Source organism: Harpia harpyja, chromosome 2, assembly GCF_026419915.1.
Source record: "Harpia harpyja isolate bHarHar1 chromosome 2, bHarHar1 primary haplotype, whole genome shotgun sequence".
NCBI lineage: Eukaryota > Metazoa > Chordata > Aves > Accipitriformes > Accipitridae > Harpia > Harpia harpyja.
In genome coordinates this window covers 17,619,051-17,646,268 of record NC_068941.1, presented here as the reverse complement: position 1 = coordinate 17,646,268, position 27,218 = coordinate 17,619,051, and the positions used below count along the sequence as shown (strand labels likewise).

Below are 27,218 nucleotides of genomic sequence, written 5' to 3'. Positions count from 1 at the left end.
GTTTACAGAATGTACATATGGAATTATTTTTCAAATATTGTTCTGTTGTTCATTAAAACATTGCAAATCTTAGTGGGAGGCAGGGGGAGTATTATTAGTACTGCAGTAATAGCTCATTCTTCAGAGATCAGGTTTCACTTGCTCTGTGCCAGCAAAGGAAGTTGTAGTGTTCTAGTGGAAAGAAAGGGGATGGGTGATAAAATCATTTGCAAGATATTCACATCTGAACCTCAGGGCAGCATAACAAACCACTGCATTTATGGAGTTTTCTAATCCTCTTCAGAATAGGCAGTGTCTATGATTTGTTATTTAAATGGGTGTGCTTGTGTGGTTAAGGTGACTGGATGACAGACTCGCACTTACTGAGAACGCTACTGTGTCCTACAGACATTTTCCAAAACACAGCATTAACCATTGGGAGCTGAGCTAACCAGAGGAAGCAGACTGCTCTTGCATTTTATTTAATTTTTAATTAAGCTATTTTTACATTACTTTTGTTTTAATAGAGCACTTTCTTACAAAGGACTTTTTAAAGAAAGTCCCATTGTCAGCATTCTCTGTTAAAAAGGCCAGTTGTCTGCACAACAGTGCTTCCTTTCAGAGATGATATTGGAGACTTGTTCAACAAAGGCACTTGTTTATTTCTTCTCTTTAAAACTGTTTTTTTGCTTTTTGGTTTTCAAAATCCATCAGAATAAATTTAGATTGGTGATAATGAGACGTGAGAATTACTCTTTTCCCCCCACTGCCTATTAGTGCAGAATTTCTCTGTTCTATCAATGTAAATGCAAATTTTCTGCTCGATTCCTTAGTATAGGAGGAACACTTTTTCAGCTGTCACCTATGTATTTTTAACTTACTCCATTATAATTTTAGAGAATCAGAATATATTTGGTGCTGAGAGGTCTAACTGGAGCTGAGGCCCCATGTTTACATGCTGCCGTAGCCACAGCACTGGCATTTGCAGTGCACGCCTGAAGGGACTGGTGCAGAATTCATGCTTATTCAGCCCTCCTGCTGCCTCCAGCTTTTCCATCAGAGCAAAGCAGCATCTAGTCATTTGTGGAGTTCAGTTTACCTGAGTGTAGCGATAAACAATAAAAAAATACTGCTCCTTTGCACCTTCACACTTGCTTTCATCAACCTCCTTTTTAAGTAGTCTTTCGTAGGACTATGTGAAATAAAGTGCATGGGAATATCAAATTACCGTCTGCTTGGCTTATATAATACGAGGAAGAAAAAAAACCCAAACAAGGTGGTTTTACATTACTCAGTATACTGAATCATTCATCCACACAGTGAACATATGTGCAGGTAGAAAAGTGCCGAGGTGAGGAAAAAAGAAATTTTCAAGAAGGCCAGGTAGGCACTTAAGTATTTGAAAAAATCAGCAACTTTATTTAATGGTCCATAAAGCCTGAAAGCGCCAAAAGCGCAACCGAAAAATAAGAGATCGAAACCCATCCCAAGCAGAGAAGATAAACACGGTTTCGCGCACGTGCGTGCACACACCTGCACTCGGCCTGAAGAGCATGCCTGCAGGCTGCCGTGTAGTTTGCGTCACTACTGCCGTGCACCGAAATGCTCTTTATTTGCATGGTGCTGTGTGGAAGCAGTGGTTGCTGATACAGCAGGCGCTGGCTGGCAGCGTCGGTCTGGTTACACAGCGCGCCCTTCCTCTCCCTCGGCACGGGACGACAGAGAGGAGGAGGTTGTTGCCGTTCACTTGCTGTTGCGCTATGGCTCAGCCTTCCTCGGGGGGATGGACCCCAGCATGGGTGTCTTCGGGGAGCGTCAAGGGCAGCAACGTAATCAACATATTTCCTTCTTGGAGGGATTGTATTTCTACTGTTGTGGCTGGCCTGCGTGCGTTAATGTGTTGAGAACCATAGCATAGCAAGGACAACCGACTTCTCTACCCAGGACATAGAAGTTTCGGTCTTGTGCCCATGAATGGCCATAGGCATTTCAGGGGAAGATGCATATGCTGCGCTTGGACGTAGGTGAACTGTGTTATGTGATCAGACAAACGGCATGCAGGAACATTGGAAACAGATGTACTACACATGGTATCAAAAACTTCATTTGGATCCTCCTCAACATCTCCTGTTGGCTTTGGCAGGAAGTGTTGTAGCTTGCATGGCAAGCCTCATTTCATATAGAGAGTGTAGTGTATGGTTAGGCGGTTTGCAGAACAAAAGCTGAATTTGGTTTCAATCTGGCTGATACTAAACAGACTTTGAGTTAAGAGGGCTTTTGTTTCGATGCCATGACATTAAACCCTAATGTGAACCTTCCCCTTGTCTTGGCAAGGCAGAGCACTGCACTGTCATTTGCTTGTTGATATTTTCTGCCAAACAAAAATAAATTCTTTAAGGCTCATGCTGCTGAATAATTAATTTTTTATGGTTCCTGAAGGGAATACTTTATAGCTGAGGTGGATCTTTCCATAGGCTGAGAGCGCCAGGATTATGCTCACTGAAAAAGCTGACAGTGGGAAGAAGGGCACAGATCCTCGAGGGGCAGGTTTGCAAGGCATGCTGTGGTGGATGCAAATATGCCTCTGCAGGTGCTTAATCCCACAAATACGAAGCCACAGATGAGCCCCTCAGCTGTTGCCAACACCTTTGGGTGCACTTACTCCTGCTACTGATCTGCCAAAGTTGTGTCCCACAGCTGATGAGCTGTTTGGAGCCTTGTTTTTAGTCCCAGTGCCTGAATTCTCAGAGCAGGCATTTTCTCTGTTTACGCAGAGGCTAGATCCAGTCCCTACTCCCAGTTGTGGCCCCTACAAAAGCAGCAGGATGTAAGAGTGTGCATGGGTGTGTGCTGCAGCAGCTAATATGTGTCTGTCAAGTGAGAAATTGATTCCCAGCTCCTTAATGTAGACAGGGGCTACTCTGAGGGCCATCTTGCTCAGTTTGTGATGGTTGGATCTCTTCTCCTTCATGTTAATGAGTGTTTGTTGGAGGAGGGCAGATCCCTGCTACCGTCAAGAGAAGAGCAAGGGAGACTTAGCTCAAAATTTACCCTGGCCAAGGGCTGAGGATGCTTCATTGGTGTGTGATACTGTGGGTTTGCATGCATCCTCTAAGCATACAAAATGAGTTCAACTCGCGTTCCTCCATGTCACGTCCAGGTGTCAAGTGCTGTGGTTTCGGTGCATGCATGTTTATGAAGAAAACCCGAAGAAATGAGTGCAGTCCCTAAATTGGATAAATGCACCTGTCCAGGCAGAAATAAGTTCCATGTTTGCTCTGGTCAGATATTGTTGGTGGCTAATCCATATGCGTTTTACCCACCTTTTGCTCCTTGCTAGCGTGAGGTAAATACACAGCATAGCTGTAATCAGAGGCTTCATCCCTTGGTCTTACCTCGTTTTCCCTGTGTTGGTGGGAGGTTTTACTCTTTGAGTTAGATTTCAAGACTTCATAAGCAGCTAGGAATTAGCCACTGTGGCACCAAAGAACATCTGTACCTCTGAGAATCAGCCTGTGAGCCATCCCAGGGGGGAGGAATAATTTACGTCCTGAGCCCTCAGAGTAATAATTAATTTACATCATGGGATTTTCATAGGACTGGGAACAAAAGGGAATATAGTGGTAATGGAATAATCAAGACCTGGCTGGCAATGGTTTTCCTTAACCTTACCAGTTGTGAAGCAGGAGCTTTGTATCCACTGTGTGAAGGGGAAAAAGCAGGAGGTTGCAGTAGTCCCAAACTCACCCAGGGTTCTTTGCTGCCTGGGGGAAAGGAGGCCGGCTGGCCTCGGCTGCTGCTTCTTACCTTAGCAGGGCAGCAGGCTCCCGACTCCTGCGCAGTTTGAAACACACAGGTTTTGAAAGCAAGAAGCAAAATACTGCTGCTCAGCTGATGGGCAGCACCTTGTCCCTTCAGGGAGCCTGGCTCGGTGCAGGTAGTCACCAAGGCTGCGCAGTTGCATCATGAAGAGCTGCAAGGTTGCCTCCTCGGAAAACACACCCGCTCCATACTGTGTAGGAAATGGGCGGAGACCCATTTCTGAAAGGGACAGAGAAAGTTTTTGGAGTGTCATTTTTATATGATAACATTGAGGTTTCTGCCAGTAATAGCTGTAGCTAATAATAGGAAGATGTTACTCAGCATCGTGTTGTTACCCTACTGCTGTCTTAATTGCTGTATCAGTAGGTTTAATTGCAAAGATGCTCCTGATAGAGAAGTGACTGTGGGCTTTCATACCACACTCGGAGACTGTGAGAGATTTTGAAGTCAGAAAACTAACTGAGCACAAAAATGTGCACCCTTGCAAATCGGACGGTTCTTACCGTTTCTGGAAATAGAAGGGCATGGTGAGATTGCCAAACTAAAATCAATTCTTTTTGCTGTAAAAATTCTCCAAGTGCTCGAAGGTCACTGTAACTGTATTAACTTCAGGGACTTCATTAAAGGATTCATTTTTTTAATTATCAAGAATAGTATGGGTGAAAAAGTCTATTTTATGGAACCCCCACCCTAATAACAGAAAATGATGTTTGATTAATGCTCCTATTTCTCAGAGGTGCTTAATACAGCATACAAATGCGAAGATTGATTAAGTAAAAATCTCAGAATTACTAAGACTGCTGTAGCCTTGAAAATGTTTAAACGCAGCACACTCTCTGTAGGATAGTGATGAGAGAAAGCTTCATAATTAATGACTGAAGTGGTGAAGGGTTATAGCTAACAGCTGATCCACTTGCTGGCAGAAGAACTGTCACGTCTTACAGCAGTCTGGGTGACATGGACTTGATAATTCTGACCTGTTTGTCTGCATCCCAGCTCTTATTAATTTATTTAGTGGTATTTGCCCGCCTGGAGAGGCTGCAGTCTCCATTCTGGGAGATACCCAGGACCCAGCTGGGCAAAGCCCGGCACTGCCCGCCAGGAGCAGGCACTACCTGAGTTCCCATCCCCCGGCACTGGCCCAATTCCACCGCACGCAGAGGGAGGCTTGCAATGCTGTCAAAGGTACCGAGCCGTGTTTTATTGGCAGCACCAAAGAGAGCTACTACAGCGGCGAGAACGATGTCCTGGTTGCATCCTGAGGAAATGGGAATTATTTTAGTTGTGGCCTTAACTGCACTGTCTGCACTCTGCTAAGCTGTAACTCTTCAGAAGAGTGCTTCAGTAGCTGAAATAATTGGAAATTGTGGAAGTAAATACGTTTCTAGTCACTGTTGCATTGCTTGTGAAAACAGTGGTGCTTTCGTTCACGCTGCTTAATTAGAGTTGCCTTTCACGCTGCTGTACTGGAGGAGGTGTCAGCATTTCCGATATAAACTACCAGAAGTAGAAGGTAAAAGCGGTCAGGTAAAGTGTAGTCAGGAGTTCTTGGAGCACAGAGATTTTACAAGCCTTTGAAGAACAATCAGAAGTATATTTGATCTAGAAAATTCATAAGCCAAATTTAGAGGTGCTGGATAGCTTGCGTTACCTTACTTGTAACCTGTGGTGTATCAGTCGCTGTCACTGCAATGATAGAGCTTGTGCATTATAAAAGAAAGCAAACTTCTTCATTTCCTTCCTGAAGAGGGAACTTCTCTCTTAAAGCAAAAGACTAGCTAAATTATTTACCTGTTATAAATCAAAACTGTATCAGACAAATGTTGCTTGAGATGCAGAGGCAGATACTCAAATTTCAAAATTAACTGTGGAACCTGAATTTTTCATCCTTTCTGTGCATCTTCACGCCAAGGCTGCTGGACTGGTGGGAGTGGGGATGGTACCTTTGAAAGTGCATGACAACACGCCTGCAGAAAAGAGCACTGCTCGTGGCTCAGGTCTTGCTCTTGCAGCCTTCTCTAGCTGACCTTATCATATTGTTTACATTTTAGTATGTCTGAGTTGGCCTTTGATTCTCCCGCATTCGTTCCTCTTTGTTTTAAATTAGTGCTAGAAATGCTTCCCCAGCCCACAAAGCCACGCAGCTTTTAAGGTTGCAGTTAAAAAGATGCTGACCGCAGTTCCGTGTTCCTTACGACACATGCGGTGTGCTTCCTAATACTCCCATTTTCTTAAAGTGATTGATTATTGTCAAGTATGTTAAAGTTGGTAACTTTGCTTAAGAAAGAGAGAAACAAAAGTTTTAGCAGACTAAATAGGTATAGAATATATATTATCCTTAAGGCTCCAAACCCAAGTATGACCTGATAGCAGGTTCTAGGTATTTTCTTTTAAATTGCTGTGTAAACTTAACCTTTCTTCTCTGTGGTGAGGCTCACAATGTGCTATGTTATGATAGTATCCATGATCAGCCCCCCGCCCCCCAAACTGCTAACTCATTTATTGTATAGAACAGATTATGCTCTCTTCATGAATGTTATTATTTTTCATTTATTTCCCCTTCTGTCCACATATTCACCAGACATACATATGTACTTGATACTACTAAAAGTTTGCTAAGAAGGCAGAATAGGTTCCAATGTAGGCTCTTCTGTGATACCTATCTCACTGTATTCAGAGGCCTCACATGAGTGTGATGAGGCAGGAATTAGCTTAAATTGCCCAGAAGGCAAGCCATCAGCACAGCGAGGACGGTTGACAGTGTGACAGAGGTGACCTCAACCCCCTCACTTACATTCAGTGCTGTGAAACTACTCCTGTTCAAGTTTAGGAAAAGCAGTATGTTTATCAGGTCATTATCAAGGTTGCGTTGGGGTGAAGGTTTAGTTTGCTTAGGTGCTGGTATTTGATGGCACAGGCAGGGAGGAGGTAGTGGTGATTACACCAAGAGAGAGTTTCTTTCACTTTATTTGGGTTTGTGTTATGTTTGGAATATTTTTGGCACAGTATATGCAGAAACAACCTCCTCCTAATGGGTAAAGTAAACCTTTGAACATCAGCAATTTTTTCCCTTGAAAACCATATTATGTCTATGCTACTTATTTAGCATGCATCTGTTTAATTAATTAGCATTGCTTCATGACATGCCAGATCATTGGGAATGAACTAAGCAACAGCAGACTCGTGTAGTGCTCAATAGCAGAAAGTCATGTGTTCGAATGATCTCAGCACTTCCCTGTGTTGTTCATAAATTGCTTGTAGGTTTGCAAGAACAGCTGTGAAAGTCCTGAAAACAAGTAAAAAGGTGTGTGGTGCTACAGGGCAGTAGTCTGTTGCTGCCTGTATTTTCTTATTTCCTTTTCTGCCTTCCAGAAGTCCACTTTTATTTACTCTATCTTTAACAGGGGCTTTACTGCAGAGTGCAACTCTACATGTTAAGAATTGAAATGACAAACTTGTGTTTGATAAACTAAACAAGCAGGAGTGGTTTAAAAGTCCTTTGCAAGGACATAAGGCATCAAAATCAAGCTGTGTGTAACTTTTGAATTTTTAAACAGCAGAGCCTCTACTTTTTCTTCAGTATGCAGTAATTTGGTGGACTGCAATGGAAATTAATAGGCTAACTGAAACCTAGATGCACTTCATTCATGGGTACCTCAGAAGCTGACTTGCCTCTGCCCCTTGACTGACTTGCATTGTCCTTTCTTAAAGATTACAAAGGGTCCAACATAGTGTAAGGCTTTAGGAGATTCATTTAGATCACAGCAACCAAAAAAGCTAGTTTTGAAATAACATTCTCTTGCTACTAAAGGTCATGAACAAGTATTCCTCGATTGTATCAAAGTACTATGTAAAACTAACCCAACAAAAGCCTGCATGCCTGTAGGTCGAGCCATAAGATTGCTTTACCATGTTTTTATCATTAAAATAGAAGTAGTTCCCTGAGTAGTGATACTGGAAGAGGTCTTCTTGTCTTCATAGTTCTCTCGCTCTAATGGTGTGTTGTTTTGTAGCAAAGATAAGCTGCTGTTGCAGTTTCATGTGGAGATAGCACAAGAGACAAAACAAATTAAAATGCTCAAAAGCCAAAATTAATGTTCATTCTTGTAGTGTGATTAAGTTTCCCACAACATGTAAACCAAAACAAAGCTCTGTAACTGACAAATGAGAACAATGCAACTTGAGACAAGGTAGAAGAAGTCAGAGAAAATTTATTGGTGCTTTGAAGACATGCAGTATTTTTTTCCACACACCAAAAGCTTGTGGTACCTGTATGCCATTTAGTACTTCACCTCCTGCTCCTGTTGCAGGTGGAGACCACCTTTATTAGGATTACAAAATGGCTGTCAGTTGCCTTTTGGGAGAACTGTGATAGGGTTTCACCTGTGAAAACCTTTGCCATGCAGAGGAAGCCACAGGAGTGCCACAGCACAGTGTAAGGTGCAGTTTCGTTCTGCTGGTGGAGGTGGTCCTGTGCCAACAGATAACTTGGTCATTGTGGTGTTACAGAGCACAGCTTCCTTCCCTGTCATTGAAGAGCTAATTAGAAATTTTTATCATTAAAATTCCCAGCATTATCCTTAATCTACTGAGAGAAAGCAAAAGTGTGCTGTTAGCCACCACTACAAAAATAGAGAATTTAAGGGTTTTTTCAAAACTAAATACTTCCCTAAATATTGTCTCTATAGTTTAATGAGTAATAAGGAGAAAAAAAGCTTGGGGTATGTGTATTAAAAAATGCATTTGTATATAAATAGAAGCGCTTTACCAGATGAACAATTTCATATGGACTGTGATGCTATAAAACCTGAAATGCTACAGTGTGACACAGCATTCATGTTGTTGAACTAAAAACATCAGCTGCTCTGGCAGTTGTAGGTTGCGGCCCCTGGAGAGTACACTGAACTTAACCAAATAATCTGATTTAATGAACCTGTATCCAGCTGAAATTTAGAGATACAATAGTTTATGGCTATCTTTTCCCTCTGGGCAGAAGGCTTTATTTTCATAGACATTGAGTACCTATAGTTTCCATGATGGCCAGTTGCCTGTTAGTGAAATGAAACATGCAGTTACGCTGAAAAATCAAATCTGTGGTATCTTGGTTTGTCCTAGTTAGCTCATTTTTAATGACTTAAGTAGCACTTCGGGATTTGAGTTCTCTTGTTTGCTGTTTAACCCCTGCAGATGCACTGCCAAGTCAGAGTAAGATGCCATTTCTTGGTAATAATCCATTATCAATAAGCTGTTATTTGCATGCAAAATTCTCTGTGTTTTTCCTAAAAAGTATTTCTTTCTGTATTTCAGCTTGTTAGTGACTTATTGGAATTCTGTTTCTACACCTTCCGAGAGTCTCAGGCACTGAAAGTAGAGTTTCCAGCCATGCTGGTGGAAATCATCAGTGACCAGCTACCAAAGGTGGAATCTGGGAATGCCAAGCCCCTGTACTTTCACAGGAAGTGATAGAAAATGTCTTAAATGGAAGAACTTTGCCTTAAGTTTCCCTGTGTTATTCCACACCCATGAAGGACCCAAGAAACCATATTTTAAACATGCTATTTACACTTGTTCAGCAGTCTCTGAATAGTCTAAAATCATATGAAGGGTTTGGGGAATGGAAAGCAGTTGGCTCGGATGGGGCAAGACCTAGATGTTTGGAAATTACCCCATAACCCTAAAACACTTAGAAAATGTTCCTGTTCCTCTGGATGAAAAGCCATATCTAGTCAATAACTCTTTGATTTTGATATTTTAACAGATGGAGTTTTAAATATGCCATGTAGTTTCTGGTATTGTTTGCTTGTTTTAAAAGGGTTCGAGAACTAATGAGAACTTTTTACAGCTTACCCTTGGTTTGCACATAAAACGTAAAGTCAATATGGGGCATTAATATTCTGTTCTTGTAAAAAAAAAAAAAACAAAACAAAAACTATATATATACACACATATATACATACACACACACACACACACAAACCCTAACGTGTAAAGTAATAACAGAACATTTGGTGTGGAATACTCTGTTATCCCCACCTGTGGCATTTGTTATCCCATGTTATCCCATCATAGATGATATACACTGTGTTAAGTGTCCATTTACTATTTAATTAAAAAGGATGAGATGTGAAAACAAATGCCCTGGTATCAATTTATAGTACCTATTGTGCTGGCTTTACAAATAATTTTTTGCAGTCTTGCTGTACTGTACATTGCTGTATGTATAAATTGTGAAGGACCTGAAATAAGGTGTAAGGAACTTTTGTAAATGAGACAAAAAAATCTTTAATGGTTAATAGGATGAATGGGAAAGTATTTTTGAAAGAACTCTATTTTGCTGGAGACTATTTAAGTACTATCTTTGTCTAAACAAACAAGGTAATTTTTTTGTAAAGTGAAATGTTCTGCATGCATAATGAACCGTTTACAGTGTATTTAAGAAAGGGAAAGCTGTGCCTTTTTTAGCATCATATCTAATTTACCATCCTACAGTATCTGTTGTAAATAACCACACTTAACCTTTTCAGTTGTATTTAAGCCTTTCTATTTTCCTCCATATTTTTCTCCCTTTTGTCTTGCTTGCAAGCGTACATGACTTGAGCACATCTTAGAAATCCTGCTTCATATTTCTGTAGGAAACTACACTTTGTTGTGTTTGCCACTTTACGAAGGTTTCATTTAACAAGACAAATTACGGTCTCTCCAAAGCTTTTGCCAGCGTAATGATACAGTGAGTTCTTGCCCTCTATTCCCTTTCTCTCTCAGGGGAACAGGGGTGAATAAGATGTTGAATGATTTTTCTTTTTTTATTAAGGTTTCCCAGACAGTTTGTTTTTCCTTTGAATACTGGATACATAAAACATCTTAAAAGGTTAGATTATTATTTCAGATGGGGGAGAGCGATTTCTGATTATGATGAAGGGAACATGCAGATCATTACAGTAAGTATATAGAACAGATGTGTACTGGTGAGAGGGATGGTAAGGTACTGGTAAGGGCAGATTAGCTGAGTAGAATTTTTAGTGATAAACTAAAACCGTATATAATTTTGTAAACATTTTTGTAATAATCAGAATACATCTGAGCAGACAAATGTTCACACTACAGGTTCAACTCGGTCTGATTTTGTCTCAAAAATGTTTTCTCTAGAACAAGACCGCAAAGAAAAAAATTTTTGAGGTGATTTTCACTATTTCACAATTTATAAGCAAATAAAAGATTTTGGAGTAGAATAGAGGACAGGTGAACTTTTCTGAGGCTCAGTTGTTGCCACCATATGCTCATGTTTAAATAGAATAGTCTTTCAGAGTCCTAATCTATAGTGTTCTCTCTGGGTGCCACTGGTTATTTTTGAGCTCCAGTTTGTCCCTTGGCCGGTCAGAATGTAGCATTTCTTTTAAACGGTGGTTGAATTAAGAAGAATTCTACACCCTTTCTGAGTCCAAATTTTGAGGTGTGCTTTGGTGCACTGAAGACAGTCAGTGCTACTTGTCTTTTTAAATGACACCTGCCTTATGCAATGGGTAATCTGTAAAGACTGTATTCAGAGAGGTTTTTTTTATATATAAGTATATAGATACATATTATTTGCATTTTGGAAGTCTAGTTCATAGGCAGATCTTTAAATACTGACCTGCACAGCAATATGAAAGCCAAACTTCCAACGTGAGATACACAGCATGCAGACTGGTTGTTTACAGTAAAGACGCAGTCATACATCCATCTTTTCATTTACCTTTTTTTTTAAAGTCTAAACCAGAAAATTTCAAAGCCAGGTTCTGGGTGAATACAGTCTGCAGCAGCTTTTTATATTAACAAAGTTACTGCCTCCTTTTCTGTCTCAGAGTAACTTTGCTTGATTAAAATAGCAAAGCCATATTCTACACTTCACTGTTAAATGCCTGTCCCAGTCCAAATTGTTGTCTGTTTGCTCCTATTTTTGTACCTTATTACTTTTAATCTTGGTTTGGTACAATTCATAATTCACAGAAACTTCATATAATTAAACACACTAAATTAGTTTTAAAAAGCAATTTATATCTTTATGCAAAAACGTATGTCTGTCTTTGCAAACAACTGTAAGCAGATTATAATAAATCCTTTACTTTAATCACCTGTTGTTTATGAAACCATTCATTGATTATTATTTTTTGCTAGAGATCATTGAAGTAATAGATACAATTGGATATAGATGTTGTAAGAGGCAGTATTCTCTTATCAAGGACACTTAAGCAGAATAGCCATCACTTTTTTTATCTAAACCTGTGTACAGCAAAAAAAAAAAAAACCAACAACTCTAGTTTTTAGCTACCGGGAAGTTACATTCTTTTGAATTTGTTTAGAATGAAATAGGCATTTGTCTCCTGCAAAATACAAGACAAACTAAAACACCTTTTAGAAGTGGGCTTCTGTTCATCGAGCTAAATTATTTTGTTGTAAGAAGGAACGGGGATATACAGCAAGAGCATTGTATACACAGTTAAAAATGTAAAATAGTGTTAATGTACTGCAGTGGGTATTTCAGGAATACTACACATAGTGCAACTGAACAGTTGCGCAAAATAAAATAGAAAAGACTAAAGTTTGCAATATCAAAATCTTATTAAAAAGATACTTTACAATCAATAATGCAAAAAGCTAATTCACAGGGTGGTGTTTTTCACTGACTTGTTTAAACATTTATGAAATTAAACAATTCTACAGTTAATGCACTTTTAATTGTTTATTAAAGATTTGACTTTTTCTTTTTTTAGAGCAATGTTTTCAGCTGGAGGTCAATGACTTGATAAGATAGACAGCAGTTCTGAGGCCAGGAAGCTCAGAGGAATGTTTAAGAATTCTTGGAGTTTAAATAGATTCCTGGATGAAAAATAAAAGCAGCCAGCAGTATGGTGTAAACAGTAAAATCTATGCATAATGATGCATTTATAATTAGGGGTTTGCTTCTGTATGTTTAAAGCTTTTTAAATAAATAGAAAATATTGTTTGGTCTTTATGTTAATGTCTGCAAGTACCTATTTTTCTTTTTTTTTTCTTTTTTTATACAAATTGTACAAATATACACGAATTAAACTGGTTTGATTGCAAGTATTTCTTGCATTTTAATCTCAGATAGGTGCTGGTGCAGTGATATCCTTAGAGACAAGCTTCTGCTCATCTAGAAACGATATTAAGTAACTAACAATGTAATAATGCATCTTTCTTCATACATCTAGAAATTTGGTTTCATCAAGCTCTATTATGACAAAACACATACAATGGCTTCAGCCAGAGAGCAGCTGCTCACGTTGTAGAATAAGGCATGCCCAGCCATGAGGAATTTGGTTCACTCAACCTGGGTAACTCTGCTTGCCAAATGACATGCTGACACTGTTACACGCATAAGCTACGTCCCACTCAAAGAAACAAACCCAGCAATCTTCAATAGCCAGACAAGTCTGGCTTCCAGTTTCAGTTAACCTGGAGCTGCTGTACCCATTGACCAAAGTTAGAATTTCTCCCATGGAAATAGGGATTCACTATTTGATATACACAAGGTTTCCCCAGTGATGAAATCAAACTGCCTTCTCAGTGTCAGGTCTTTTCCAATTACAGTAAGATAGTTAGAAGGGGAAATAAAACTCTTGCTATCCTGGTTTGTTCTGTGCCCTATGTCAAAAATTCACCACTAAGTTCTGCACGAAGCTTGGTCTGTGGTGTAAGACCACCACTTAACTGCATTTTGTTTTTTTTTTTTTAAAAGTTAGACAAACTTTTTATTGCCAAAAATCCTTGCACCTGCCTTCTGTTTGCTGAATTGTCAGAAGGAAAGAATAGTAGAGGATCAGCAGTGTTAAGAAAAATTTCCCATATGTTTACAAGCAGATGTAGCTGTCATATGCTGTTCTAGAAATAAGAAAACACTATCACTACTTAAAAACATAACGAAACTTGTAATCTGACCTCAAGCTGGGACACTGCTTTCTTTCAGGTGCCTACAGAGACTGGGAGTTTATGATGAGTACAATATAGTACTAAGATAGGAGTGAAAAAAATGCCCTTTCATTTCAAAGATTTTGCTAGGTAAAACATGCCATGCCATAAGGTTTTTAAAAGAACACTTTAATTGTAGATGTCGATAGGATGAAGTTTATTTGGTGCTTACCTGTGGTTACTGCAAGCAGCACAGATGAGGGCACACTGTTGAACTCTGATGTAGAAAATGATGTTCAAGGCTCATGCAGGTTAAAAGGTGAAACTCCACTGAAGGCTCTCTGTTAAACCATGTTTAGCACTGGTGCATTTACAGCCTACAGAAGCCCTCTGTCAGCCACTTTTCTCTTTAAATTGCAAACAGGTAAGAATTGTGAAATGGGTTAAGAGAAAGAGAACAAGGAACAGAGCACAGAGAGGCAAGTTTCTCCCTGAGTCTTCTCTGTGATACAATTACAGAGGTTTAGCTAGCAAAAGGTGTAAGCAATGTAGCAGGAACACTTACTTTGATTATAGGGCAGATAAATCAGCCAATGAGATTTTTCTTTCACTGCTGATGAAAGACTGGGTATCAGAAGGAAACCTGCCATGAAGATCAGCTGGGACAATGATTAACAACACTCAGCAGCCTGAAAACCCCAGGGTTTTTCACCCAGCAGAGTGAAAATGCTGCCCAGCCAAGGCGCAGAGTTGTGCACTGTCCAGTGACTAACACAGACTGTAAATTCTTACTGATCCCAGCTAGTCAGGAGTCTCAGCTTTTCCATTAATTATTCAGCAAACATTCGACCTTAATCCCCAGGCTGAGGGATTCAATCTCTGGCCCTCACAGTGATGGCAAGGCAAACGTCATTTTGCATAAAAAGCACATAATGAGGTTTTTTTTCTCCCTAATTCACCCTCTAATTTTCTGCCTGTGTCATGCTTTCACTACCAGGAGTCTCAGCTTTTGAAAACTGACATATGCATGCCCCTAAGCACACTAACCAGCACATAGCAAGGGAAGGGGAACCCAACCTGAGGATTAAGCTGAACCTGTACCCACAGCTGTGACACAAGAGCAGCTCCCCATGAGAGGGTGCAGTCAGGCCAGATCCACAGAGAATGATGACTCCTGCTGCCGGGCCAAAAGAGAAGACCCCTTTGACTGGCTTTCTCCACAACCCATTCCCTGTCCTCCTTCCTGCCTGAAGTTAACAGTGCGTTAACTCTGCTCTTCCCAAATCTACCAAGCCATGGAAAAGACAGACAAGAGCCATGCCCTACGGCCCAGCTTCAGGAAAGAAAACAATCTCAAAGGATGGGAAAGAGGCCTGACTTTCTTTACATGAATCTTAACTTTTAGCATCCTTTAATCTCTACTTCCAAACAGTCAGTACGAGGGCATCATTTACAGCGCTGTTCAGCAGTGAGGATGAAGAATGAGACGTGCCATGGCTACTTGGCTGTACAAGTCTGTGCTCAGCATTAGTACGACCAGGCTGATGTGGAAACCCATATGGTGGCTAGCCGTTACCACAACTAAATTCCTAAGAGGCAGTGTGGTTAGCCTGAAAGCCAGATCTGATCTGGCTCAGCTCACACCACTGCCTTTAGACAACGTCTAGGACGTGAGAAAGTTTGGATTAGTATTACCTCTGCTCAGTGTATCATTTCTCAGTAGAAAAGTTTTCTTCTTGTTTGTGTTCTGCGTGGCTCCAGAAGTAACAGGAGTCTCACCTAAAGGCAGGGTCACGGGACTGGATGGAAGAGACACTAAGTCTTTCAATCCTTCTCTATATATCTGCCTTTTTAAACCACCTCGGTTAAAAGGAAAAAAAACCCACCCAAACCAAACCACAGAGCTAGAGCTGAGAAATACATGGAGAATTTTGGAAGACAGCAGCCAGAACAAGATCAAACATGCACTGCACGTTTAAAACAACAGAACAAATGGAGGCGACTTACTTACTTACAAAGCTTGTAAGCTTCAAGTTATCACAGCTTCACTATCTGACAAGCCAGCATACCTAGCTGCCACACCTACTAGGCTAATTCCAAAGATTTACATTCTCCCTCTTCTTTGAACATTTTCCACCAACTGGTAGCCATGAAAACCGAGTCTGGCCACAAAAAACACCATCCTGCCTCCAGAATGACTCTTCAAGGCCACAAATGAGTTGATAGAGCTGTGGGCCCAGGCGACACAATACCCAGCCAGAACAGTGCTTTGCCATGTGAACAAATCTGAGTAAGGAAACCTGCAATCTGTTGCTGTATGTACTGGTGCAATCATTTCCTTAACACTGAGTCAAGGAGCAAATTGTAGAACTTGATCTCCTTCACAGAAGTCCAAAAGTCATCTTCAGTGCTTGGGTCAGCCACTATGCCAAGACAAGAATCGCCTAAAAGCTGTATGGCAGAGAGTCACTGCTCAAATACCATGAGAATACACCAGATGAAACTCCTCCAAGCTATGAGGTTTAGTGCTGGAGAGCTGTACTGACTTGGCCCACCATTGCTCCATCTGGAAATGATTTGTGCGTACTCCAATGGTCTGTGCAGTCTGGGCAAAGGAACAACATAATGGTATGGAGTTAAATCTTAAGGGGGGAAAAAAGCCATCCCAACCTTAAGGCAGCATTAACCATTAACTGGTGTACTAATCACATTAGTTAGAAAAACTTGCAAGCTAAGTATATCTGCAGTAAATCACTCAAAATCCATGGAGTCCAATTTATAAGCGAGCCTGTATTAGCATGTCATCCTGTCATATTTTCCTGCATCCTCTCCACTGCCTCCCAGAGGGTCTTACTTGAAGGAGAGAAAAATACAAAGATCAATGATAAACTGCACGTAACTTTTTTTTTCTCATTACAAGGCACAGATGTATACACCACAAGATTTCTGGAAGCTTTTTCTATGATCACAGCTAACTCTCTTACTACTCAAATAGTTCTACAAATTATGAGGCAGCTGCTTGAGGATTCTGATACTATGAAGTATCATTAAGATCTTACAATTGACAGTTACAGGGGAGGAAGAAAGGGAAGCTCAAGGAGGAACAAGACAGACAGACAACAGATAAAATGCAAGATGCCTCCCGGATGCACAAGGATCATAGCCAGAGATTCTCTTTTCCTTTTGGCTTGAGCTTGCAGAGTTGCCTATTTAAAGTGAGCAAAGTTCCCCATCCATTTTGGAGCCTGCTTAAGGCTGCCTGCATACAGCTGCCAATAATTACTTCACGTCATAACTTACAGAACCAGAGCAAAGTATTCTCCAACATGGGAATGACTTAGGTCAAATAGCAAATGACGTTTTATTTCATTTACAGTGATATTTTTGAGTAGCAAAGGAACCATGACATATAGGAGCCTGTGATAAAAGTTCATGTGTCTTATCTTCATAAAATAAATGAAATCATACACACAACATAAATGAATGTATTCTTTGAAGACATTTGAAAAATGTCACGTCTTGATACCTATTATTTTACTTACTGGTGTGTGTTCCGTACTGTCTATTCCACTTTGAAACATAATTTAATTGTCAGCATGATAGCTTTTCTTAACTAACAGTATTTTCCAAACCCAAATAATATTCTGTTAAAAATGCTGGTTATCGATTCATGATCTCCAGGACACTAAGTTTATAAAAATCTTCAGCTGATAGTTGAGTCACAGATCAACCAAATACTTGACTTAAAATGCTAGTTGCATTGCAAACAAACATACCACTACTGCTCTTTACAATTGAAAAAAAGCACCCTAGTAAAAAATTAACCTATCCTTCCATCCCCCTTTCTTGTCCCGTCCCCCCCCATTGCAACCCTTAAAGAATCTTTTTTTGTAATTCATATTTGGCAACACTTAATGTCTTTATACAGATTAGGATCTTCAACCCATAGTCAGGCTCTTTGTTGATTAAAAGCAGTCACAAAGTGGAGAGAAGTGACTATAACAAAAATCCATGGATACCATGTACACCTTCTTGGCGTTCAATGCACAAAGCTATAAAAACTGAACATAATTTTGTGGAATAAGTCCTCTCTTGCCATTTAGTGTGCCTTCTAGCCATCCTGGTTCTCTGGAAAATTGCACTGCAAAAGAAAAGGAAAGAAATTACTGCATCTTTCTGTCCTTGAATTAGTACTTTTAGCTTTAGCTCCATGACACCAGGCAAAGCATCCATAAAAACATCCAGTCTTCTGCAATGACCAGTTTGAGAATCTGGCTAGAAAAGATGAAGAGGATGATTAACTTAAATATTTGCATAATGTAGGTGCTTGAACTACCTTCTGCAAAGTATACATGCTGAAATAGCTTTTAGGCGCAGGAGACTTCACTAAGGAAACAGTTAATGGAACTTAGGACAGGTTTATAAAATAGAAAATCTAGACGCCTTTGGGGAAAAGATAGAATTCGTATCAAACAGTGGGAAACAATTTCAGTAGCTGGGGGCAAAGCAAGACCAAAAAACCTGTCTTGAGCAGAGGTGATGAATCTGGAAGCTCTGAGCCACAGAAAAATGGCATAGGACCTTACTCTGCATGAAAAGTAAGCATGTAAAGGATTATAGGGAAAATAGAAATGAGCCAGATCTCACTCCAAGTACCATTTCTTCACAGAGTACAGCTGCTCTTGGAAGAGACCAATGGACAAAATTTGAATCATTCTTCTGGTTAAATCCTCTCTCTGAAATTCAAATACATAGTGCTATTCACAAAACATGAAGGAAAGGCTTGAACAATATGCCATGTTCCTTATTGCCATCCTAAGTGTTTACCGCTGCTGATCCCAAAGTTTATGCAAGAGTATCTGTGACTCCAAAATAAGAAAAATTTCAGCTCAGACTCTAAAAGCCCCTTATTCTGTGAGCAACAGAACTAATGTAATTTGTCTTCATATATATATATTTTGACCACATTTGACAGAAAGTTAAAAAAGAAGCATAAGCCTCATTTCTCTGGAAAACAGACTAGAAAGTCCTCAAATTCCCGTATCAACTTTCTTATAAGAATATGATACAGGTACCTACTTACCTATGTCACTGTAAAATCCCACACTTTTAGCGACCCGCGATATTCTCTACCATATTAATTTATCCTCACAGTGCTTCTGAGACAGACATTATTTAGGGAAGAGATCAGACAAATGCTGAAACATGCTGCCAGCCATGTCAGTGTTTTATTTAAAACACATTAACACATTGGGGAATGTGATATTTGTAGCCTTCTACAAATCAGGGAAATAACAGTTAAGAGAGAGCAACATGTTAAGTCTCACTTTCAAAAGCATTGTAAGGCTCTAACTTTGAGCATTTAAAGCATACTTTCCCCTAGTTTTTTCCTTGTGTCCTATTATTGTCAGACAGTGAAGCTAAAAGCTGTGCTGAGAAACCACGGTTTAAACAACAGCTATACCTCCAAGGAATCCAGAGAACAAAACTGCTTTCAAATGATACTCACAGTTTAGATTAAGATCAAAAGTCTGGGCTTACATTTATGAGTACGTTTGACAGAAAGATTCCAAAGGAAAAAAAAAACCCAGAGAAAATTACCTTTTAGGATCTCTTTGCACACAGTAACTTACATTACTATTAGTAATTAGCAGGCCCTCCTCTCCCTTTGTCATTTTTATTCCACAATTACATGCATTTGAAACTGTACTGCTGACACCACCACAAACCGCCCTCCAGAAGCTCCACCACAGCGGCTGTAATTCTACCCTTTCCAGCAAATACGCCAGCAGCTCTAGCGGGCAGCCAAACCTCTCCCTGGAGTCTCCCATGCCTACGGAGCACATCTGTATTACAGGAAACAAACTCCAAAAAATGACAGATTAGGAAGAAAAACAACTAGAAAACCTGGAAGTAGGAAATTTCTACTTGTCCTCTGGAGCTCAACCTCAATTTACAGTAGAGAGAGGACAGATATTACTGGCATGCGAGTGTCTATAAACCAAAGGCCTGTTCAAAATGAGGGTAGCCCTCATCTGAGGGGATCACACTGAAATTTAAATTTACCTAAGATTTACGCAGGGGAGGAAATGCTCAAACTATGCTGAATCACTTGGCTCAACACAACATCAAATTTCAAAAGAAGTATTTTCTAAACAAGTTTGATAACATAATACCAAATTCTGCACACTACAGCTCATTCAGAGATAATGCACGATGGCCGAGCAATTGGACTTGAGTGACAAATACCATTTTCACCCCAGAAGACTAGACATGTATGGTGCAACTGAGCTCTGTGCTTGGGAAATTAAATATTGTACGCATACATTACAAGCTCAGGGCCTTGTTGTTTGTTAGCAGAAGTTTCTTGTAGACTCTGAAGACTGAAGAAAGAATTAGCACTCACATTTTACGCAAGATCACCATTCCTAGAGATGAGTCTTTTTTTAAAAAAACGTACCAAGAAGTAATTCTTAATATTCAGCAGCAGTGGCAACTGTCATGTTGGGCAAGACTTCTGCCCCATTCAAATCACCTTATGCAAGAAGGGTTAAGATACCCATGTACATCACTGACGACTTCCGTAGGCAAATTATACTAATGGCGAAACTGTCCGAATGTAAAGCTGCTTTAATGATCCAGTTATCCTGTTTTCTTTGCTAATCCATTTCCAAGGTTTAGCATACAACAGCATTCATTTAAAATAAAAAACACTTTACCACACAAAAGACATTTTGCTCTCAAGCACAGCTCATCCTAAACCCAGGACACGGGCTATTTCTGAAAAAAATACCCTGCTCAAGAGAAGATGTTCCGTAGTGTCCCCTTTCTGTCATTCCCTCTCCGTCAACAATGATTACAGTTCTTAGCACTTTCTCAGGCCTGCCTCATTTAAAAATACCTTGCTGCAGAAACCACATATTTGGCCTTAAAACTACAACTCATTATTGGACCAAGCATCCCATAGGACTAAGTCTTATGTTGGCTAGGGACAGGAGGGGAAAACACTTGTAGCGTAAAAGATACGGAGCCCCCCCGAGTGGGATGGCAGCTTCCTCAATACCTGCTGCAAGGCCATTTCAGCAGTCTCACTCTAGTGGGGGCAAAGCGTAGAGAAGGAGAATGTCTGACCATCAGTAATGACAGCAAGCGCTACAGAACAATCACGCCAACTCAAATGGACAAACAAAATCAACAGACTTTCAACTTGCAATGAGATCTCTAAGTAAAAGCTCTTATCTCTAAGTAAAAGCTCTTTTGATTTCATCTAATCAAGAAACACAATAAGGTCAACTTGGCATTTGCAGCATTTCTTCTTACTTTTCTGTATTCTCCATAGGAAATGGCTTCAATATTGCCAATGTTATGATTACCTAACTGCGAATACATAGAATTTGTAAGCAGCTCTTCCCAGAGACCCAATGCTATAAGCAGACCTTGTTCTACTTTGGCAGCTCCCAAGTTTCACGGGTCTCGACTATAAATGAGACCAAGACTCATTTCCGCAGAGGTATTAGTTCATTGCCTAGGTGCCACTAACTTCAGCGGGACTGAATCAGACACTGATTCACACCAATTTCCACACCTTTGTGGAAACTAGCTGTTTCGGGAGGAAACAAACTGGGGAGGCAATCTAACATGCATGGTGCCTGGCACAAGGCGGCCTCCCTTTCTGATGGACTAGTTTACCAAACAAAGTAATGACCCCAACAGGCTACATAAATGAGGATTGCATTTTGTGGGCAACAGAAATCTCACTGCTAAAACTACGACAACACCAGAATACACTTCCAGAGAACTCAATCATGCTGGCTAATTTTTCACCAAGAAATTAAATTAAAGCAACAAAATGTGCTTGCAAGCCCTCTGTGTTTAGAAATCCCTATGGGTTTCTGAAACAGTCCCTGTGGGTAAAGTTGACCACAGAAATACACATTTAGCATGGTTAGGGTTAGCATGGAATTTGAAATTTACAAACTTGCTGTTTCCCTTAAGTATGTTGTGAGAAGCTGAATTATCTTGCAGACAGGACACAGGGCTAGGAGCCAAGGGGTCTTCTTCCTGACTCTGCTAAAGATTTACCATGTGACCACAAATAAAACGGTCTGCCTATAAGGGCTCAGGCTTGTGGACGAAAGCAAACACACTGATACACCATGACAAATTAGTGAAGGTGGAATTCAGCTTGCAGATGGAGACTTCCCTATATATAAGCACCTAAGCTCCTATCACAGCTGGTGGAGATCTAGTCAATACAATAAATAGAGTGCCCACAGAATAATTTGGCTTACTCTAAAATAGAGGCAAGTGGTTGGTCAGCTGAGTTGCTGCCAATTTCCCTGCACTATAACCCGGTGACCTGTGTGTAGACATTGAGACTTGGGGTTTTTCTCCTGAGTTGATTCCCATCCCACCTGACAGCTGAACATCTCTGGCAGCCCCCCCCCCCCCCAACTACAAGGTAAAATGCGTCAGTTTAAACATCCTCCATTTTAACTTTTCTCTTCCGGAGACCACTGCTGTTGGCAGGAGCAAAGTCAGACTGGTTAAGGTCAAACTACCTTCAGTGACTTTTTAAAACTTCTAGCAAAGTCAGTAGGAATTTGGTAGTGCTCGTCTAGTACTTTTTATTGGTGAAGTGATTGAAACTTTCAGCAGCAGTTTGAGGTAACTACCTCCAAATGGCATGGAGATAGCTGAAAAAGAGAACATCTGTCCACAGCCTGTACACCCAGTTTCTCCAGGTGTAAAATGGAGATAATTAACGCACATAAATGTTTCCAAGTACTTTGAAATCCACAGACAAAAGGTGCACAAAGAAGTAGCTTTATCCTCATTTTTACCTCAACAAAAGAATTATTTGCACATACGATGCAATACAGTATTTTAGGAGTACTACTTCTCTTTGATGTAAATGCTTCATTTGTCAGTACCGTAAAGACAGACAGTCCAGAAGCCACAGCATCAATAAGAGGGAAGACAGTGCCTTGGAGTCAAAACCAGGGACATTAACTAAGGCTGGCACTTTGTTACACTGGGAAAGATAGAGGGCAATGACAAAGGCTGTGTGAACACGGCTTTTTGCATTCCTTCTGTGTTTGGTACGGACAATCAGTGCCACACCTTTCCCGAGGAAAATCACTATAACAAAACATTTTTTCAGTTTTCCCCCTATTTTCTCTCCCCTAAAAGCTGATTTTAAAAATTGTAAAAAGCTTTGATGAGAGCCATCTTGACAAGTTTTCAGGAAGCCTTCCTGCTAGCAATACTGCCAAGGAATTTTGTTGTTAAACACCATTTACCCTATCTAAAACACTTCTCCCTAGTGAAATTCCCATTTACTGACTTCTAAGCAGTCTCTTTCAAGAACCAGAAATTTAATAACACTTGGCTCCAAGGCTGGCAAGGTTTCAATGCCAGGCAGTCTGATTATTCTTTCCATGATTATTGGGAATATCTGCTTCAACAACAACAAAAATATACAGCCAGCATATGTCTCTCACAATCTCAGATCATACTCTACTTCTTCCCATACGTGCCCTTATCCAGCTGCAAACTCTTCAAGCTTTGCCTCTAACCACTTGAATTATATTGTTACGTGCTGTCAATAATACAGCCTGTAGCAACTGGGAAATAAAAATATTGGCACAGCCTAAGGTAAATTGAATTGAAGATTTAAAAAAAAAAAAAGTGGATATTGTTCAGATTACATTATTCATTTTCTTACACAATTCAATTAAATAGAAAACTTTGCCTTTTCTTTTTAACTTACCAGATGGCACCTTAGCGTTTATATTCTATGACACTTTAACGGAAAGAGTGTGGGATTCGGGGTAGCACTATGTACATGCAATATTGAAAACACCTGAATATGCAAATGTTCAGATTCTATACAGATTCCTATCAGGTGATGTAAAGCTTAATTTAAAATATTAGTAAATCTAACCTTGTCATCCTGAGACACAAACAGATTTTTTTTTTTTTTCCACCATTTAGAAACAGGAAATAGAGACAGGAGTAAAGATTAAACTCTTACCTTCTTCCACCAATACTACATTTAGCAGCTATGACAGGTGCTAGACTGTATTTCACTAAATGCCATTATCCTGTCTCAGGCTAGAGCAGCCAGAAAGATTCATCCAGGATAACAACAGGTAAGAGAGAACTGCTGCAATCAACATCTATGGACCAAGAGAGACGAAACAAAAGAACAGGGAAGGGAAACAAAAAGAGAAGGAAACAAAGCAGAAAAGAGAGGGAAGAGAAAGGAAAAAAACAAACAGTGAGAGGTGAAAGAGTCGGTATTAGAAAAGTGAGACAGGCAGGGTGGAGAAAGGAGAGACAGATAAAACCTTCACTAATGGAAGCAGCAGTTTTTAGTAGACATTAATTTAACAGTTACTTTAATGGTTGATACTAGCTGTATGTCAACTTGATTGATGCGTTGTCACTTTGATAGTTAAGGTTATTGGTAGAGCTGCAGAATTGATGTATTATTACTTTAATTCTTCATTTGGGGGCTTTATTAGGGCATATGGGAATTTAAATTGAGTAACTAAAGAACCTGAATTGATTCACTGGAATCTGATCCCAGCATAGACACAAGGGTGCCTAGTGCAAAAAGAAAAGGCATTTCAGAGGTTTCAAATATGGAGACTGGTGTGCACTTTTAATGAGCATACCCTTCTATACTGACAGAGCCATCCATGACATAACCTATTGGGAACCATTATGGAATGACCATTAAGTTATTACATACGTCCAGTTACTGCCTTATTACTTGCACGCTCTCCTCTTTTTTTCTGCCAATCCACAGCCTACGTTAGGCTGAAAGCCCTGCAGGGCAAGGACAATGCCTATAAAATAACCAGGATACAGTGGAATAAATCAAAACAAATGTATTTAAGGAAATGTGATCTTTCCCATTGGAAATCTGCAGTTAGGTTTTCAAAATGCAATTCACACAGCCTTTTCCCAAGCTTCCAACCTTGTTTGTATGATGAAATGGAAAAAGAGTCTTACAGTTGAAACATTTCTCCACAGCTGCCAATGAGTCGAATTCTGTACTTGTTCTTGGACAATCCAACTCTCTAGTTGAAAAACTCAACTGAGGCTGTAATGCACCAAAACCACAGCAGCTTTGCTGTAACTTCTAGCAATCTCTTTGCACAAGAAAAGAATCTTAACATTGTTCTCGCACAAATGCGCGACACACAAGCAACTGCTTCTTGAAAGACTTTCTTATCCCATGCCAACACAACAGGTGTGCAGCCCTTGCTGTTCTGCATTAGAAATGCCTCTCTTCTATGCATCAGATCTTTTCCCCCATGCACTAGCTTTTTTTTTCCTGTACACAGTTTTATGTCTGCTGAAGATCCCTATCAGTCATGTTTTAAAAAACTTAAATTAAAATAACTGGTGTTAGAGACTTTAAAAAGAGCAATCATTTAGCTAATTCATCTTTAAAAGGTCTCCCACCTAACTTGATTCAGACGTGATTTGCCTGCAAGGCAGCTCTAATAGGAAACATCAAGTATGATTTTTGTAAAGTGGGTGCTAGTAGGGAAGAACCCAGTGGGGACCCCAGACCACCTTACAAGCGGAAGTTGCTTGTTGCAAAACAAGCGGAACTGAAGTCTGGACCAGGCTTACTATTTACTTGTTTGGGAGGAGGGAGAGGACAGGAATGTCCTATGCTCTGTCTGCTTTAAAATAAGCATCACAAAGAAGGGGAAGGAGATGCCTATGTCTGTGCAATTCTGTTGTTGTTGTTATACATGCTTAAAAAAAAAAAAAAAATTCTGCTGAGCTTCCCATTTGTTTCAGCTCATTAAACAAATCAGGAACATTCTACTGGGGTTGGGGAGGACAGGAAGAAAAGATTTTCATTTATGAGACAAACTTTCCCACACACGCTTTTGATCCAGTGCTAACAGAGTTAACAGGGTGCATTTTGGGAAATATAAGACATGTTTAGTTAGCTTTTTAATGCCTGCAGGTTGATGTTTTCCAGCTGTTTTAGACTGTGTACTTTTCTCTTTTTCCTGCTGGATGTTAACTGGGAATTTGGAATACTCCTCCTTTACTGGACATCCAACCAAAGATTCTCACGTGATCTTTGAATGACTGGGCAGTACATCCCCTAAGTGAGTTTGGTCATGCAGAATTAAATACCGCTTTCCCTCTGGAAAGCACATATCAGATTTCTGACCTAGTAGCAAGCTAAAAGCTGACAATGGATGAGAAGAAAACAGGCATCACTGCAGAATTTCCAGACTCTTTAGAGGCCAGTATGCCTCTTACTACCCCCCTGCCTCTAGACAGACTGAAAGACTAAAATACCAGTCTCAATACTCACAAGGTTCTTAGGGGTGTAATTCTCAGATGACTGTGAATACCCTAGTCTGCACAAAATTTGGATGAAGATTTGGCCAAACTTAAGAGTCTTCCGGTTTTTAGCATGAATGTACTTTTTTATCAAGGTCTTGTAACAAACAACAGTCTTACCGTGCTGTTACTATGAATTAATTTCTGCTTAGAATTATTATTAAATTTCATTCAGTTAACAAGAATTGCTGAATTTGTCCAGGCCCTGTTGAGCCATTCCATACCATCTCTTTCTTATAATAGGAATTTCCTTGCAATAGGAAGAAACTACGCTCTAACGTCATCTTCTGCATCTTCAGAGTTTGTATTACAGTAGTCATTGGTGTAAGGTTTAAAAACTAAAACTGTTCCTATCAGTTTGAAGTCCCTGTGCAGTTGCTGAAGAGTAGAGCCATGGAAGCTCACTGAGGAAGCAACACAGTCTTGAGCACAGGAATCACCTTCTGGATGTTCATGTGTGATACTATATTTGGGTCCACAGAAATCTTTAAACACAGGCCTTCATTCTGCACCTCAGTGAATATTCCTTTTTCTGTAAGTACATACACACACTAAGGCACACCTTGATCCAAAAAATAAACACTCCCTTTTCTCTCCAGTGATTACCTGATTTACCTGGAGCTCTGCCTGCTTGAAAATCCTTAAACAGGGGTTTTTTTTCTTTAAATGAAAGCCCAAATGCTATTTTACAATGAGAGTTCACATTTAAAAGAATAGTTTCATAGGCCAAGATGTTATTGCTGAATCATGTCTTTTGGTACTACAACACGTTTAAATGCTGCTGAAAAATTAGACAAATTGAAAAGTGTCTACTCACCCAATATAAAAGGCATTGCCTCACAGTGCTAAGTACATGCTAAGTAGCTTCTGCGTACCAGAAATCTTCTACGTCACCAACTGTGTGCCATCAGCAATGTTGGCAGAATAGCAGTTAGGCTTGTATTTTTATCCAAAGCCGTTTTAGCAGTTTTCTCAATTTGTTTTTCATTGCTTTATATTTACTCAAGCAGTACTTACCATCTTCAAAAATTGCTCCTATCTGAAATGATAATTCAGAGCTATGTTCTGCTTCACAGGGATAAACTGCTCTTGCTTTTCGGTGAGCAATGCTGAAAAATGAA

The 27,218-nt window shown here is 40.0% G+C and overlaps 2 protein-coding genes across 4 annotated transcripts in view; one reads left to right on the top strand and one right to left on the bottom strand.

Moving 5' to 3' along the window:
* The window catches only part of NR3C2 (nuclear receptor subfamily 3 group C member 2), a 218,266-nt gene extending 205,473 nt beyond the window's left edge, over positions 1-12,793 (top strand). For all 3 annotated transcript variants that reach the window (XM_052772105.1, XM_052772113.1, XM_052772096.1), the window contains one exon: positions 9,109-12,793. In XM_052772105.1, the coding sequence (XP_052628065.1) occupies positions 9,109-9,264 (156 nt within the window). In that variant the 3' untranslated portion in view covers positions 9,265-12,793. The remainder of the gene's footprint in view (positions 1-9,108) is intronic.
* Positions 12,794-17,047: 4,254 nt separating this feature from the next.
* ARHGAP10 (Rho GTPase activating protein 10) overlaps positions 17,048-27,218 on the bottom strand; it is a 153,988-nt gene continuing 143,817 nt past the window's right edge. Inside the window, exons 22-23 of the mRNA XM_052772153.1 lie at positions 27,115-27,206; positions 17,048-17,851 (exon numbers count right to left, since the gene is read on the bottom strand). Coding sequence (XP_052628113.1) covers positions 17,763-17,851; positions 27,115-27,206 — 181 coding nt within the window. The 3' untranslated portion in view covers positions 17,048-17,762. The remainder of the gene's footprint in view (positions 17,852-27,114; positions 27,207-27,218) is intronic.